General features: G+C 42.0%; 1 protein-coding gene across 2 annotated transcripts in view; it reads left to right on the top strand.

Moving 5' to 3' along the window:
• The first annotated feature begins 3,289 nt into the window (after positions 1 to 3,289).
• LOC143291084 (ATP-dependent 6-phosphofructokinase-like) overlaps positions 3,290 to 16,913 on the top strand; it is a 77,887-nt gene continuing 64,263 nt past the window's right edge. For both annotated transcript variants that reach the window (XM_076600695.1, XM_076600694.1), the window contains exons 1-4: positions 3,290 to 3,539; positions 8,704 to 8,777; positions 12,127 to 12,204; positions 13,460 to 13,649. In XM_076600695.1, coding sequence (XP_076456810.1) covers positions 3,356 to 3,539; positions 8,704 to 8,777; positions 12,127 to 12,204; positions 13,460 to 13,649 — 526 coding nt within the window. In that variant the 5' untranslated portion in view covers positions 3,290 to 3,355. The remainder of the gene's footprint in view (positions 3,540 to 8,703; positions 8,778 to 12,126; positions 12,205 to 13,459; positions 13,650 to 16,913) is intronic.

Raw genomic sequence — 16,913 nt, 5'->3', positions numbered from 1 at the left:
CTGGAGGGGGTGGGGGTGGGGGGGGTGGGGGGGGGAGCATGATTGAGTTAGACTGGTATCTCAGCCTGTGGGATGGCCGTTTATGTCGATGTCATATCATACGGTCACCGAGTTCTTTCCCTGGACCAACTCTCCCTTGAAACTGAGGCAGTTGTAGAGTTGAGTTTAACGACCTATCGGCTTCACGCCCTTAAAGTCAAAGGCAGTTGTGCCGGCTCAGTGGATTATCACACTGAAGACGACCCCCTGTCCTTGTTGACCCAGACCTGAAGAGTAAGGTATCACTGTTATCGCTGTCGGCAGCACAAGAGCCGAGTGGACGGCTGCCTCAGTTTCCGACTGGCAAATAGGGTGTAAAAGGTTTGCAACATCATCTGCTGATTGGGGTTGTGTCATCAGAGTCTCGGGGGGGAGGGGGGTTCGGGGGGGTCAGGGGGGCGGCGGGGTATATATAGATCGACTGAACACCCATATTCTTCCGTGCTTGGTAGGGCTGAGGAAAGATACCGTCAGTGGTTTGTCATCGTCTGTAACTTCTGAAGTGCTGCCACGAAGTCAACCGTACGTACGTGCATCATTCCTCTTTCAGTGTGGCCTGGAAAGGCTCAGTCACTGCACGATCACTGACGGTCAGTACTGGCTTCCGCCGATCTTCGAGTCGATCAGTTCATCAGTGCCAGGCGGCATTGCTACTGGTACAAAAAGACTGGATTTTCTTTGTTGTTAGTTATATTGTGTGTGTACATTGATAATTTTCTTCGATTCACTTCTCTGGTCAGTTTCTGCCGCAGAACAATAAACTTGGGTTGAATCCTAAGTTGTCAGGGCTTCAGTTAAAATCCCATTTTTAACGCCGGCGAAATTTCATCATAGAATGGAATAGAATATGTCTTTATTACCAAGTGTGCCGGGGTCACCGTGGCAAGGAATATTAGTATGATCAGCCAAGCAACGGTTTGACCGCTCCAATCAATCGTGTTTAACAGGAAACAAAATCAAGAGAAAACTTGGTTTCTTTGAATCAGCGTCAAGTTATCCCCAACAAACTGCATCCGGTCAGCTTTCTCAGTGTTGGCCGAGAAACCAGTCCGCTCTGCCCCTTCACCCAACTCTGACTTCACTGAAGCCACATTTTGTATTGTCTTAAAAAAACAAAAAAAAAACCCAACAACAAACAAAACAAACAACAACAACAAAAAAACCCCAAAAAACAAACAAAAAAACAACAACAAAAAACGGGGCCACCGCGTCTAAACACAGAGCCCGACAACAACGGCACAACTCAGTATCGGCGGCCATCAGGAACTGAACCGCCTTTAAATTGTCTCAAGTCAGTATACTCAATTTGATTACTTGACTGAGTCAGTTTCACCGGGCCAAAGCAATGTGGGGGCAGAGGCCGAAACTATGATAGTTGAAGTGAAGCCTCCGTAATTAAAATCACTGATTACGGGCACATTTCATGCACTGGCAGCTACTAATAACTGACAGTCTAGACTGTGATAGAACGGTTTCATTCAACTTCAAAGAAGCGGCTTTGGTCCCCAAGGCCGGTACCCGGCGTTAGTGGACTCGGTGGGTGGGTGCCGGGAATCAGGCCCGGGGGCACGGTTCAAGTTAAACTCAGAAAGATAAACTCGAGCACTGACTCAGCACCACGATTGACTGAGAAGGCCCGAGCATAGCGTGGACTGGACTGGCCTGAGAAATCTTCACGGCCGGTGCCGCCTCAGTACAGTAGCGCTCAGTATACTGTCCCACTGCGGAGGTCTTCAGTGCCGGCTGTTCCATTTCAGTTCAGTTCAGTTTCTTACTGTAGGCGTCGATGCATTTGAACAAATCCATATACGCTACACCACACTTCAGTTGCAAGGCGACGGACACGTAATTATATGCTTCAAGTGACCGTCCACCGCCGATGCCGACGGACCGGAGTGTCACGTACAGCCGCAGCATCAGTAATCCAACGCCGGCCGGCGTTAGTCAGTCAATTTAGCCTTGCCGCCGAACTGACTCGGAGGGCATGCATACAAATGTTTTGTTGTGCCTCAGTACCACTAGAGTGGATTTCTTTCTACATGATTTGGCCAGACTGAGGACAACACTTCTGTTGCCATGGGTTCTTCAGTTCAAGTTCCGACAGCGATGCGTCCGTCACCAGTGAACTTGAAGTGATGCCCGGCGGTGCGTACTTAGTCAAACAGGACATCGCCGGGTCGGTTTCGCTGGTCAGTCAGTTGGGTTTCATCCAGATGGCCGCTGCCGCGGCCCGCCGGACTCGGAGCCCGGCCCTGATTGCGCGGTTTGACCGCTCCATCAAACTTGGGCGAGAGTGGGATTCGAACCCTGGCAGACCCTCACGGACACTGCCGTATTGGCAGATTCAGCCTGTTTAGCACGGCTGACTCGGGAGCCGCCGCCGGGCCGCGCCGGGATAAGCGGCCGGCGTCTTCAAAGTTGTTAGTGACCATTCTGTGGCCGCCTCCGTCAGTTCACTGAAGTCCTGACTACTACTGAAGCGCGTTGGGTTACGCTGCTGGTCAGGCATCTGCTTGGCTGATGTGGTGTAGCGTATGTGGATTTGACCGAACGCAGTGATGCCTCCTTCAGTTGAGCGCTACCGCTGTGATACTGATACTCAGCCGGTGATACCGGTGCGCAAGTAAAACGTTACTCAAGGGCTAAATGTCCTTGATTTTGTTTCCAATTGACTTCCGGCTATTGATTGTGGAACGTATCTATGATGATAGGTAATTTGGCGTTAAAAACACCCTGGATTTCACGCCGGCCCAGACACTAGTAACTTGAGGAATCTCGTAAAACTCAATTATACAGTTGTACAGGTCTTAGTGTTGATTGTCAATTATCTTCATTATTTTTTCAACTGAAACAAAAATTTATCTTGCCCTTTCACTTTCTATGTAACGTATGTACGAAAACGATGCATATTGGCTAGATTTTAATAATCGAATGTGACGGAGGCCAAACAAGTTACGATTTGACAGGTCAAACTAAAGTGACCAAGGTCAAGGTTAAACATACCGACGCAGATGCTGAAAGAAAAATATTTTGTGGATAAATCACAGATTTTATTGAGTTGTTTTGTGTGTCACTGGATATAGTTATAATTCTGTCTAAATCTTTTCGTATAGGACATGAGGTAAAATCCCGAGTAACACAAAACATCATTTTTTTGTTTTGTTTTTACAGTGTCTCTCATCACCGGAAGTTGGCATTTCCAAACATCTGCAAATCAAGAACGGTCAAGGTGAAGGTTGGGGCAAGTTATCGCAACGGAAGACTTCAGTGGAAACGACAACAGAGGCACTGAAAGTACTTTTCATATTCACAGAAAATGTCTGTAGGATTTACATTGCCGCCCGATTCCAACCAGAGTTCGAATCAAAAAGAGCGCGCAGCAGCGTACCAGAGAAAAGACAGCGTATTAGCCACTCCAGGAAGAGAGGGGCAAAATATACTACCTGGAGCCTGGGCCGGGAATGTTATCGGTGTTTTTACTAGTGGAGGCGACTCCCAAGGTAAGCCCTAAGTTGCTACTGCTGATCAATCGTTTGTAAGAAAATCGAAACATGCGATTGGGATGGCAAGGGCAATAGGGAAGAAATTATTCCCATGGAAAAAAAAAGCAAAAAAAAGCGAAAGAACGTTGGAAACGGCTAAAGGCACCAAATTGCGTTGATACAATGTGAAAGCAAGAACTATTAATTTCATTGATTCCCCCAGATTGATGATTGATAGGACTCCCAAGGTAAGCTCTTATATAGTTGCCACTGCTGAACAGTTGCTTCCAAGAATATCAAAACATGCGAATGGTTTTGCAAGGACAAAAGGGAAGAAACTTCCCATGAAAAGAAAAAGAAAAAAAAAGAAAAAGAGAACCCCCCCCCCCCCCAAAAAAAAACAACAACAACAAAAAAACCAAACACATTGGAAACGGCAAAAAGTACCAAAATGGAATGAGAATGTGAAAGCAAATAGTATTACTATTAGTATTTTCTGCAACTCATCCAGATAGATGATTGATACAATGATACTGATAGGCTAAAAAAAAAAGAAAAAAAAACATGGGGAGGCGGGGTGGGGGACATTGCAAACGGCCAAAATAACCAAATCTCACAAAGAATGTAAACGCAAAACTGTTTACCTAATTAGTTTTTAGCAAGATTATTATTTTGAGAGACTCGCCCAAATTGATGATTGGTAGGATTTTAAAAACTAGATTTTGAAAAGCCTGTTTGGGTTGCTTAAATGTTTGACCCTGGCTTTGAGAGTTGTGAAAACAGAGCACCTTGTGTGTCTGTGTGTAAACTAACTTGTTTCACAGGTTTATTGCATCTTATGTCTGTCTTAGACAGACTGAACTGTGTTTCATGCATTGTGTGAATGGCATTGTGTCAGAATGCACAAGTTTTCAAAGCACAAAACTTGCACAGGCTGTGTCCAAACATATTCTTTATAAGAATAGAAATGTGTGTTTCAGTTACTTAAGTAAATAGATTAGTGTAGTATTTTCAAATGCTTTACTTGATTTAAAAATCGTATACATATATAAAAACAATAACCCCAATACATTAAAATTTAAATGGAGCCATCTGAAAATAAAATTTAGAATTATATAGTAAACATTATAGATCTGTCACAATTTAGGAATGTGTGTGTGTCATCAGTCTTTAACTAGTTTAAAAAAAAATAAGGTTTACAAAAAAAAAAGAAAAAAAAAGAAAAAAAAGTGTCTCCATTGAAAAAGAATTTCAGGGCGTTTCTTTTGTTGCTTTTGCACCTGTATCAGAGAAGGATGCACTCAGTGTGTCGAAAAAGTTTGCTCCAAAGATACGTGACCTTGACCCCCTTCCTATACCATTACTGTATGTGTGCTTGGATGTTCTGCCTGCACTAACAAAAGTTATAGATGATTGGTTCATTTCTGACTGATGTTTACAAAACTGGGCTAGTTAAAACCCTGCTAAAGAAAGCTATGGTTCATGTCTGACTGATGTATACAAAACAGTGCTTGTTAAACCCCTGCTAAAGAAAGCTATGGTTCATGTCTGACTGATGTGTACAAAACAGTGCTCGTTAAACCCCTGCTAAAGAAAGCTATGGTTCATGTCTGACTGATGTAATCATGTATACAAAACAGTGCTCGTTAAACCCCTGCTAAAGAAAGCTATGGTTCATGTCTGACTGATGTGTACAAAACAGTGCTCGTTAAACCCCTGCTAAAGAAAGCTATGGTTCATGTCTGACTGATGTATACAAAACAGTGCTCGTTAAACCCCTGCTAAAGAAAGCTATGGTTCATGTCTGACTGATGTGTACAAAACAGTGCTCGTTAAACCCCTGCTAAAGAAAGCTATGGTTCATGTCTGACTGATGTATACAAAACAGTGCTCGTTAAACCCCTGCTAAAGAAAGCTATGGTTCATGTCTGACTGATGTATACAAAACAGTGCTTGTTAAACCCCTGCTAAAGAAAGCTATGGTTCATGTCTGACTGATGTATACAAAACAGTGCTCGTTAAACTCCTGCTAAAGAAAGCTATGGTTCATGTCTGACTGATGTATACAAAACTGGGCTAGTTAAAACCCTGCTAAAGAAAGCTATGGTTCATGTCTGACTGATGTATACAAAACAGTGCTCGTTAAACTCCTGCTAAAGAAAGCTATGGTTCATGTCTGACTGATGTATACAAAACAGTGCTCGTTAAACTCCTGCTAAAGAAAGCTATGGTTCATGTCTGACTGATGTATACAAAACAGTGCTTGTTAAACCCCTGCTAAAGAAAGCTATGGTTCATGTCTGACTGATGTATACAAAACAGTGCTCGTTAAACTCCTGCTAAAGAAAGCTATGGTTCATGTCTGACTGATGTATACAAAACAGTGCTTGTTAAACCCCTGCTAAAGAAAGCTATGGTTCATGTCTGACTGATGTATACAAAACAGTGCTCGTTAAAACCCTGCTAAAGAAAGCTATGGTTCATGTCTGACTGATGTATACAAAACAGTGCTCGTTAAACCCCTGCTAAAGAAAGCTATGGTTCATGTCTGACTGATGTGTACAAAACAGTGCTCGTTAAACCCCTGCTAAAGAAAGCTATGGTTCATGTCTGACTGATGTGTACAAAACAGTGCTCGTTAAACCCCTGCTAAAGAAAGCTATGGTTCATGTCTGACTGATGTATACAAAACAGTGCTCGTTAAACCCCTGCTAAAGAAAGCTATGGTTCATGTCTGACTGATGTATACAAAACAGTGCTCGTTAAACCCCTGCTAAAGAAAGCTATGGTTCATGTCTGACTGATGTATACAAAACAGTGCTCGTTAAACCCCTGCTAAAGAAAGCTATGGTTCATGTCTGACTGATGTATACAAAACAGTGCTTGTTAAACCCCTGCTAAAGAAAGCTATGGTTCATGTCTGACTGATGTATACAAAACAGTGCTCGTTAAACCCCTGCTAAAGAAAGCTATGGTTCATGTCTGACTGATGTATACAAAACAGTGCTCGTTAAACCCCTGCTAAAGAAAGCTATGGTTCATGTCTGACTGATGTATACAAAACAGTGCTCGTTAAACCCCTGCTAAAGAAAGCTATGGTTCATGTCTGACTGATGTATACAAAACAGTGCTCGTTAAACCCCTGCTAAAGAAAGCTATGGTTCATGTCTGACTGATGTGTACAAAACAGTGCTCGTTAAACCCCTGCTAAAGAAAGCTATGGTTCATGTCTGACTGATGTATACAAAACAGTGCTCGTTAAACCCCTGCTAAAGAAAGCTATGGTTCATGTCTGACTGATGTATACAAAACAGTGCTCGTTAAACCCCTGCTAAAGAAAGCTATGGTTCATGTCTGACTGATGTGTACAAAACAGTGCTCGTTAAACCCCTGCTAAAGAAAGCTATGGTTCATGTCTGACTGATGTATACAAAACAGTGCTCGTTAAACCCCTGCTAAAGAAAGCTATGGTTCATGTCTGACTGATGTATACAAAACAGTGCTCGTTAAACCCCTGCTAAAGAAAGCTATGGTTCATGTCTGACTGATGTAATCATGTATACAAAACAGTGCTCGTTAAACCCCTGCTAAAGAAAGCTATGGTTCATGTCTGACTGATGTATACAAAACGGTGCTCGTTAAACCCCTGCTAAAGAAAGCTATGGTTCATGTCTGACTGATGTATACAAAACAGTGCTCGTTAAACCCCTGCTAAAGAAAGCTATGGTTCATGTCTGACTGATGTATACAAAACAGTGCTCGTTAAACCCCTGCTAAAGAAAGCTATGGTTCATGTCTGACTGATGTATACAAAACAGTGCTCGTTAAACCCCTGCTAAAGAAAGCTATGGTTCATGTCTGACTGATGTATACAAAACAGTGCTCGTTAAACCCCTGCTAAAGAAAGCTATGGTTCATGTCTGACTGATGTATACAAAACAGTGCTCGTTAAACCCCTGCTAAAGAAAGCTATGGTTCATGTCTGACTGATGTATACAAAACGGTGCTCGTTAAACCCCTGCTAAAGAAAGCTATGGTTCATGTCTGACTGATGTATACAAAACAGTGCTCGTTAAACCCCTGCTAAAGAAAGCTATGGTTCATGTCTGACTGATGTATACAAAACAGTGCTCGTTAAACCCCTGCTAAAGAAAGCTATGGTTCATGTCTGACTGATGTGTACAAAACAGTGCTCGTTAAACCCCTGCTAAAGAAAGCTATGGTTCATGTCTGACTGATGTGTACAAAACAGTGCTCGTTAAACCCCTGCTAAAGAAAGTTACTCTGGATCACACTGAACAAACATTTTTGTCATGTATGATTTGTATCCATCTTTGCTTTTGTGTCCAAAATTATTGAAGAAATTGTTTTCTCCCAGCTTTCAGTCTGGCATTAAACAGCTTCTTTTCTTCTTTCTAGTCAGCATATATGTGGAGTGATGGCTTAGAAGTAACGCATCCGCCTAGGGAGCTAGAGAATCTGAGCGTATTGGTGCGTATTGGTTTGAATCGTGGCTCAGTCGTCAATATTTTTTTCTCTCTCCACAAGACCTTGAGTGGTGTGGTATGGACACTAGTCATTCGGATTAGATGATAAACCGAGGTCCCGTGTGCAGTATGCATTTAGCGTACGTAAAAGAACCCACGGCAACAAAAGGGTTGTCCCAGGCAAAATTATGTAGAAAAACCCTCTTCGATAGGAAAAACAAATAAAACTGCACGCAGGAAAAAATACCCCCCCCCCAAAAAAAAGCGTGGCGCTCTCAGTGTAGCAATGCGCTCTCCCTGGGGAGAGCAGCCCAAATTTCACACAGAGAAATCTGTTGTGACAAAAAAGAGAAATACAAATACAATACAAATGTATACAGTATAGATCTATAGATCTGCTCATAGCACTGAAACTGTTTTGTTAAAAGTGGTTAATGACCTTTTACTGTCTGTTGATGAAGGCAGACTGAGACTGCCAGTGTTGACCTTGCTGGTTCTGTCGGCTGCGCTCATCACAGAATACCACAGTATACTTCTTTCCAAGCCTGAACACATATTTTGGGTTCATTCAACAGTTGTGAATTAGTTTTCTTCATTTATATATGCTTACATATGATTGAATCAGTGCATTATTGCCTTAATTCAGTGAGTCATTCATTGACTAAACTATGACTTATTCCATGCCTTGTAACCAGGGATGAATGGAGCTGTGCGGGCTGTGGTGCGCATGGGAATCTTCCTTGGATGCAAAGTGTATTGCATCAGGGAGGTGAGTTTATGTATCAAATGTTATAACACTTTTATCTATTGATGTATTGTGTAAGAAAAAAAATCAATCAATTATTTATAATATTGTCATGGCTTTGGGAATATGATGAATCTTAGTTTGATTGGGTTTTGATCTTATCCTTGGTCAAGTTGATGTGTAAGGAAGAGTAAAAAAAAAAAAAAAAAAAAAAAAAAAAAAAGTTTTGTGAGATGAGAGAGAGAGAGAGAGAGAGAGAGAGAGAGATTGTGTGTGTGTGTGTGTGTGTGTGTGTGTGTGTGTGAGAGAGAGAGAGAGAGAGAGAGAGATGGCATGGCATTTTTATTGCCTTCACTCCGGCTTCAGCTAAGTAAGCCAAAAAGTTGAGAGGGGGAGAGGGAGACTCTCAGAGCCAAAGAGAGAGAGAGAGAGAGAGAGAGAGAGAAAATGCAGACACTAACACTCGTAACTGAGTTGTATACACACTCACTAACATTCAGACACAGACAGAGTATATCAGTTTTCATTGTTTAAAGTAGGGCAGTGTGGATCTATAATAACACACATGCACACGCACATACTGTGCACATTCACAGATGCATCCAAGAATAACTTACACATTTGTTTTTTTAAAGCAATGATATGCATGCATACACACACTACACTACACTACACTACACTACACTCCACACACACACGCACACGCACACACACACACACACATATGTACACACACACACCACACAAAACAACATCCACAATATATAATAGACAACTCGTGCATGCACACCACCTTCACCACAATATATCAACTTTGAACTTGATGTCATCTTGCCGCATCATGCCATTGATTTGACATCCTTTTTCTCACAAGTGTGTTTAATCATCCTGTTACCAGCAACCATATTTTCGATTTATTATATAATTTTTCTTTGATGATTTTCATCATTCTACCTACAGAGCTCTAAAACAGAGTATCATTTTGTTTATCCTGTTTTATGCTGATTTCTATACAGATTATATTTTACAGCGTAAGTTATTATTTTGTTTAATATTAGCTTATACCATCCTGCTTCCCACCTAATAGAAAGATATTGATTGTGTTTCCAGTTGTGGTTGATACTGATATGAACCACACTTCAGTTGTTAAATTATGTAAGTTTTGTGACGGTTTCAGTTGTAATTTTTATCTCAGGTTTATGATGCCCTTCATGTTTGCAAGCTTTTGACTCATTTAGCTCTTTGCCAAAGTGATGTTTGGGTGTTTCTGGCTGGCTTTTTCCCACTGGGCCCTAGTTTTAGTGAAGGTTGACGGGCGCAATAGCTGAGTGGTTAAAGCGTTGGACTTTCAGTCTGAGGGTCCCGGGTTCGAATCACGGTGACGGCGTCTGGTGGGTAAAGGGTGGAGATTTTTCCGATCTCCCAGGTCAACATATGTGCAGACCTGCTAGTGCCTGAAACCCCTTCGTGTGTATACGCAAGCAGAAGATCAAATACGCACATTAAAGATCCTGTAAACCATGTCAGCATTTGGTGGGTTATGGAAACAAGAACATACCCAGCATGCACTCCCCCGAAAACGGAGTATGGCTGCCTACATGGCGGGTTAAAAACGGTCATACACGTAAAAGCCCACTCGCACATATATGAGTGAATGTGGGAGTTGCAGCCCATGAACTCAGAAGAATAAGTGAAGGTTGTTCCATGATCTTGATATTGAAACCGGTTTTTTTGGTATCTGTAAACTGAGCATATCTGTCTCAACCTGAAAGGTAACTCTGGCTAACATCTGTCTGGATTACTCTGCAAAGTTTGAAGGGTGTTCGACAGGTTTCCAATATTTTCTGCAGATTTTTTTTGTTTGTCACCAAATAAGGTGACACAGTCAGTGTTTCATGGTGGAGCAAGTAGTCGATGAAATATCTGCAGACTTCGACAGTAATTTCAATGCAGAAAAAAACCCATGAAAGCAACACAGTATCCAGAAATACTGAATGGCATCATCATTGATATTGGTAATGGTGAAGAAGAAGCCATTTTCATTGATAACCGTGTCAAATTTGATAGTCCACAATTATGTTCGATTTAGGAATTTGAAAGTTGCAGAGATGGAAATTGTCAATCAAATGATTTGAAACATAGACAAGGCAGAAAACATCAGGCAGTGACTGTGGAGTTTGACTTCTGTAGCTACAGTTATAGGGTTTTGAATCACGTATCTCACAGTTTACTGCTTCACAGCCCCAAACCCCGGGCTTTGCAAGCTGTAAATGTTACAGGGCTCAGTGGGTTAACCCCTAGGCTGCCTATATGATGAGATAACTTGTCATCGCAAGCACAAGGACGAGATAACTCGTCATCGAAATATTCGGACTTTTCCCTGGTTTGCATTCAGTTCGTTGACGAAAATGCTGGTTGCTTTAGCTTGGGGAATCTTTCTGGATTCTATTCATGGCTAGAAACTCCATCTACATCGTGAGGCAGTCCTTTATTTGAACGTTTTGGTTGGGTCACTGTCGCAGTGTTTTGCCTGGCTCCTTTCCTCGCTCGCTCAACAAAATGTCGGACTGATGCCGTGCTCAAGATGTGGTCGTGGCGAACTAAATCAACAAAGATTGCTTTCTTTAGCTGATGTTCAGAAAGAATTGAAACATAAATTCAAAGGAGAAGACAGTGATGAACATTTATAGGATGATTTGATGGAAAATAAAGGGAGCAATCAAGAGAGTGGCCAAGATACGACTATCAGTGAGTGATGCCGGCTGCACAACCATAGCAGACGACACAAACTAACTGAATCATTAGCAGGACACAGTGTAGGCGATTTTCTTGGCACTCAGCCAAAGCGGTCTGATGAGAACTGGATAAAGTGATATGTAAGAGGGGTGAAGAGGAGGGGGTGGAGACTGAGGGGGTGTGGCCCCACATCCATATTATCACTTGGAGAAGTCACAATGCATTGTGTATCAGTCTCTTTTAAAATCTTTTTTATTGTGGTTGTTCTAGTATAATTTTGTGTGTGCAGATATCCATTTGTCCAGAAAATATGATATTTTAGTGCAAATTACCTGACTAATGTTTGCAGTGAACAAGTTGAAAATGTGACAAAAAACAAAACACTGATTTCAAAACAACAGCATGTCACTAAAAATATATAAAATGGGAAAACATTATGTGTTTTGTATTCTTTATTCATTTACCTTTCAGAAAATATATACTTTTATGGGTCTTTCTCAAATAACAAAGAGCACAGAACTTTTTGAAAATTTATACCCGTTTTTTTTGTGAAAAAACCCTGGCAAATAGATTTCACTGAAATCTTATTTTCCTGGCAGCAAAAGGGTTAATCAAACAATATGGTTTTACTTTTCAGGGCTATCAAGGCATGGTGGACGGAGGAGAGAATATCGTGGAGGCATCATGGGCCAGCGTGTCCGGAATCTTGCAGCTGGTGAGGAAACAAATTAGCACTGTATTCTTTTTGTGACAGGTTCCTTGTGTTTTATGAAGATAGATTATCTGTATCATTACAATATTCTTGGCGGATTAGGTCATTTTCTTGGTGACAGCAAGATTAATCATTGAATGAGATATTATGAAATATGCAGTGTTATTTTTGATGTTGTAATTTTTCCTCCTTTTGATATAGTTAGTCTGCAAGTGTTTCAGAAGAAAAAAGAAATAACAGTTTTATAACTGCATGAATTTTGCACTTTTGTGCTTGAAGTTACAGATGCACATGTGTATTATGAATTTTTTAAGTCACAATTATTAATGTTGATGAGATGCCAGTGTTATTTTTTTTTTTAGATGGAATCTATATATACATATATAAAAACAACATATTATACACACTCACATGCACTAGCAGGTCTGCATGTATGAATAGAATTCATACAAAAAATTCAAAATTACATTCCAAATATTATTAAACCCAGTCAGCTAATACTGGAAGACAAACTTGTAGGACTATTTGGGAAATTTGTCAGTAACTGCTGTCAAAAACGCCATAGCGTGCAAGAGTGATTCAATGTCTTGTTCAGCATTTATCTTTTCTTCTTTTTTTTTGTGTGCATGTAACTTTGCATGCGTGTCTTATAAACCTTGTTCAGGTTTAATTGACATTAAAATTGATTCTGATTCTGATTCATGCACACACGCACGCACAGAAACACTCCTTCTGTCTGTCTAGTGCTCTTGCTTCCCCCATCTCTCTGTCTCTCTGTCTCTCTCTCTCTCTGTGTCTGTCTCTCTCTCTGACCCCATGTGTCACACACATACACAGACAAAAAAGAAATACTCTTTTCTGTCTTGTTTGGTGCTTTGCTCCCCCATCCCTCTCTCTCTCTCTCTCTCTCTTTTTCTATCTATAATTATAAATATATAGATAATGTATAAGAAAAAGATGAATAGATAGATGGATAGATGAAAGAAAAATATGTAGATTTTCTTTGTACATGGATGGGGTAAACCTCCACAGATGTATGTACAGCGCACACACAGAGCAAATGATTTGTGTATATTTGGAACTAAAAAAAAAGTTTTCAAAGTATGCTGAAAGAAAGTATTTCTCTCTCTCTCTCTCTGTGATCATTCTGTCTGTTTCTCTCATTCATATATAGATGGTAAACATGTTTGTAAATATAACCTTTATTAAATAAGAACTACAGATATAGATTTCTCTGTCTCTGCCCACCTTCTGCCAGGGAGGCACAGCAATTGGCAGCGCCAGATGCACCGACTTCAGGGAGCGGGAAGGTCGCCTGAAAGCGGTCTTGAACCTTGTCAATCATGGCATTACAAACCTGGTGGTGATTGGCGGTGATGGCAGCTTGACTGGCGCCGACCTCTTCCGGCAGGAGTGGCCCAGTCTCTTGGAGGAGCTCAGAAGCACAGGTGAGGGAGATGGTGGTGTGACGTGGAGTGATGGCCTGGAGGTAATGCGTCCGCCTAGGAAGCGAGAGAATCTGAGCGCCTTGGTTCGAATCACGGCTCAGCTGCCGATATTTTCTCACCCTCCACTAGACCTTGAGTGGTGGTCTGGACGCTCGTCATTCGGATGAGACGATAAACTGAGGCCCCATGTGCTTGCATGCACTTAGTGCACGTAAAAGAACCCACGGCAACAAAAGGGTTGTTCCTGGCAAAATTCCGTAGAAAAATCCACTTCGACAGGAAAAACAAATAAAATTGCACGCAGAAAAGAAAAAAAAAAGAAAAAAAAAAAAGGGTGGCGCTGTAGTGTAACGACGTGCTCTCCCTGTGGAGAGCAGCCCGAATTTCACACAGAGAAATCTGTTGTGATAAAAAGAAATACAAATACAAAGCAAATACAAATAAATCAACACAGAGACCATTACAGTCTAAAATCACACAGGCCCAAATCACATAAAAAAAAACGTGTAACATAATTAGTAGACTGCTTTTGGGATGGATGATTGTTGGTTTGAGGTGTGAAGGCTGGACTTCAGAGCATGTTGATTCTTGCTGCCATGATTTCTGTTGATGTAACCACTCAAAGGGTCGGTCAGCAGTCTGTGCCACATGAGTACATGTTTCTCCAATCCCAGTGTGTTTGGGCTTCCATGTCCTGCCTGTGGTTAGGCTGCATAAGTGATCAGCTGAAGTCCACTGGCTTTACTGGCTGGTCAGCAGGGTTAGACAGATCTCTGGCTGTCCCCAGCTCCTGCCAAATTGGATGGGGCACCTGTTCTGTTGGGGGTGGGGGGGGCAGCCAGAAGGCTGCTTCCTGGGACACTGGCAATATAAGGGCTGCCCACAGGTCAAGCCCCAGCGTCACTGTCACTGTTTACACCTGGCTGAGAGAGCATAGAGGTCTCTGACAGTGGGGTGAACCTTGTGTGCTGAACCTGTTGGAAAATGTAAGGGCTGACTCTTCAGGGAATTACTGCTGAGCTGGTTACACACCCCACCAGCCAGAAGCCTCAGTTTTGTTCAGGTCCATGTTGGCACTGGGCGACATTATGTCCAGGTGGATTCTGGGTCTGATGTGAAGTTGATGTGATCCCTCAATTGATCAAGGTAGGGATCTGTTTTCTGTCTTTTCACCATCAAGACAACTCCGTTCTTCAGATAACAAAGGCACACTGTCTGTTCCAAAGATTTGTACAAAAACTTAAAGTGAATGTTCCTTTTCTTTTGTCGCACATAAACAGTGGCATTCGCTATCCTCACACCTCCGTTACACCCCAACACCTGCATTTAAGAGACCACTCAAAACATCTTTTCAGACTGTGCTTTTCTCACCAAAACTTTTCCCATCTGCATAATATGTTTGCTGTGATCTTATTGCTGGATGTGCTTTTTGTGTTGGTTTGTATACATTTGTGATGACTTTGATATGTTTTTTTTTTTTTTATACTTTTAGTGATGCCTGGTTCCTTGGTGTTTATTTTTGACTGTGGTGAATGTGATGTGCTTTGTTTTGCTGTGATTTGGGCCTGTGTGATTTTAGACTGTAATGGTCTCTGTGTTGATTTATTTGTATTTGTTTTGTATTTGCATTTATTTTTATCACATCAGATTTCTCTGTGTGAAATTCGGGCTGTTCTCCCCAGGGAGAGCGCGTCGCTACACTACAGCGCCACCCATTTTTTTGTATTTTTTCATGCGTGCAGTTTTATTTGTTTTTCCTATCGAAGTGGATTTTTCTACCGAATTTTGCCAGGAACAACCCTTTTGTTGCCGTGGGTTCTTTTACGTGCGCTAAATGCGTGCTGCACACAGGACCTCGGTTTATCGTCTCATCCGAATGACTAGCGTCCAGACCACCACTCAAGGTCTAGTGGAGGGGGAGAAAGTATCGGCGGCTGAACCGTGATTCGAACCAGCGCACTCAGATTCCCTCGCTTCCTAGGCAGACGCGTTACCTCTAGGCCATCACTCACTTTACATATTTTTACATCACTCAGTCTTAAATTTATATGTATAGTTTAGCCAATATCATGTGAGACATTTTATTTATTTTTCGTCATTTTGTGGTGAGCCCCTTCTGAGATGGGGGTACTGCGCTACATAACCCTGCATTTTATTATTGTTGTTAGGGAGTGGGTGGAAAGCAGTAGAGGATGTGGAAGGTATGTGCTCTGCTGGGTAGGAGGGAGAGCCGAAACCCACACCTGCCTTGGTCAATCTCTGGGTGCACAGGGACTTAGGGGAGTTCTATGACTGTCCTCTTTGTCTGATGCTGGGATGGAAGACCACTGTAGCCCTCTCAGGATCTGACAGACCTTGCAATCCCCAAGTTTGTTGCTGACCACCCTGCGAGGCATGTTGTACCGTCCATCACACACATATCTGCTGTGGCTCCAATTGACAGTTTGAGTCTCGAGTTGAGATAATGAGAGAAGAATGGATCATGGAAAACATACGATTGTAGGGATGGAAAGTACTGCTAAAATGGAGGAAGGAAATATAAGCCGCAAGATAATTACAGAGTGAGCAAAACAGGTTGGTGGTGAAACGGACCAGAAACCTGATCACCGTTGGTTGTAGAATGAACTGTGTTGGAATCACTCCTAACTGAAGGGAGCAAACTGCACTGATTGGCTGAACCAGAACTAGGCCCGGAGGCCAGTTTTGATAACTGCTTTAGCAAATAAATTTGGCCAACAGAGCAAAGCTAGCGCCTGTAGCTTGCACTGCTTGGACAGGGAACTTCTCTGACAGTAACGGTCAGCATATTGACTTTGGACATTCTGGGAAGAAGAAGATGATGATGTGGACATGAACAGTTTTGTGTGTCTGCATCACGGGTGTTCAGTGCTGGCACTTTAGTTGGCCCTGCGAAAGTTCGTGAACCCAGGAAGTAGGGCATGGATATAAATAAACGCGGCTGACAAACAGGCCGCGCCAGTGGCACTCGCTGTACGCTTGTTCGGCGGTAAATCTGCTTTGTTTCTTTCGCGCATCATCTCCTCGGATGGATCGGAAATAACGACTAAAGAAGTGGTTTTCTAAAAAGAACACAAAATAAGCTTTCCATTGACTCCAAACACAATATGTTTTCTTACATAGCGGTTGTTGCGGCAACTGCTGAAACATAAATGAAGAAAGAGAAGAGAAGGATAAGCAGAAACATGATCGCAAAAATCGTTAAGTTTAAATCCCTCTCTAAGAAAACAGGCGTTTAGCACAATA

This window comes from Babylonia areolata, chromosome 16, assembly GCF_041734735.1.
Source record: "Babylonia areolata isolate BAREFJ2019XMU chromosome 16, ASM4173473v1, whole genome shotgun sequence".
NCBI lineage: Eukaryota > Metazoa > Mollusca > Gastropoda > Neogastropoda > Buccinidae > Babylonia > Babylonia areolata.
The sequence above is the reverse complement of the archived record's forward strand: the minus strand, read 5'-3'. Positions and strand labels throughout refer to the sequence as shown.